This window comes from Tigriopus californicus, chromosome 9 (assembly GCF_007210705.1).
Source record: "Tigriopus californicus strain San Diego chromosome 9, Tcal_SD_v2.1, whole genome shotgun sequence".
NCBI lineage: Eukaryota > Metazoa > Arthropoda > Copepoda > Harpacticoida > Harpacticidae > Tigriopus > Tigriopus californicus.
The window spans coordinates 6,312,998-6,313,327 of NC_081448.1; the positions used below are offsets into that span (position 1 = coordinate 6,312,998).

Genomic DNA, 330 nt, shown 5'->3' on the forward strand with positions numbered 1-330 from the left:
AAGCTAAGTTGGTAAGCTAGCGGTGAGCCGGCCATCGATCGAACGCTTGACTCGGGGCATCTTAGGCTAGTATAGACCAGCATAAACTTGTCTCAAAGCCGAATAATCGGACAAAATGCATTAATCGTTGAACGTTCTTCCCCCTTTCAGAGACGTCAAAGTGCCCATCATTGAGTATGGCCTCCCCGCAACGTGATTCCTTCGAAAAGGCTTACAAGGTTGGCCATGTGTTGGGCAAAGGCGGATTTGGGATCGTCTACGCTGGTGTTCGTAATTCGGACGGTCTCCAAGTGGCTATCAAACACATTGCTAGGGCAAAAATCAAGGAAT

At 48.5% G+C, this 330-nt stretch overlaps 1 protein-coding gene across 1 annotated transcript in view; it reads left to right on the forward strand.

Moving 5' to 3' along the window:
* The window catches only part of LOC131886308 (serine/threonine-protein kinase pim-1-like), a 13,308-nt gene that overhangs the window by 2,282 nt on the left and 10,696 nt on the right, over positions 1-330 (forward strand). The window contains exon 2 of the mRNA XM_059234598.1: positions 151-330. This exon is cut by the window's right edge and continues 3 nt beyond it. Coding sequence (XP_059090581.1) covers positions 151-330 — 180 coding nt within the window. The remainder of the gene's footprint in view (positions 1-150) is intronic.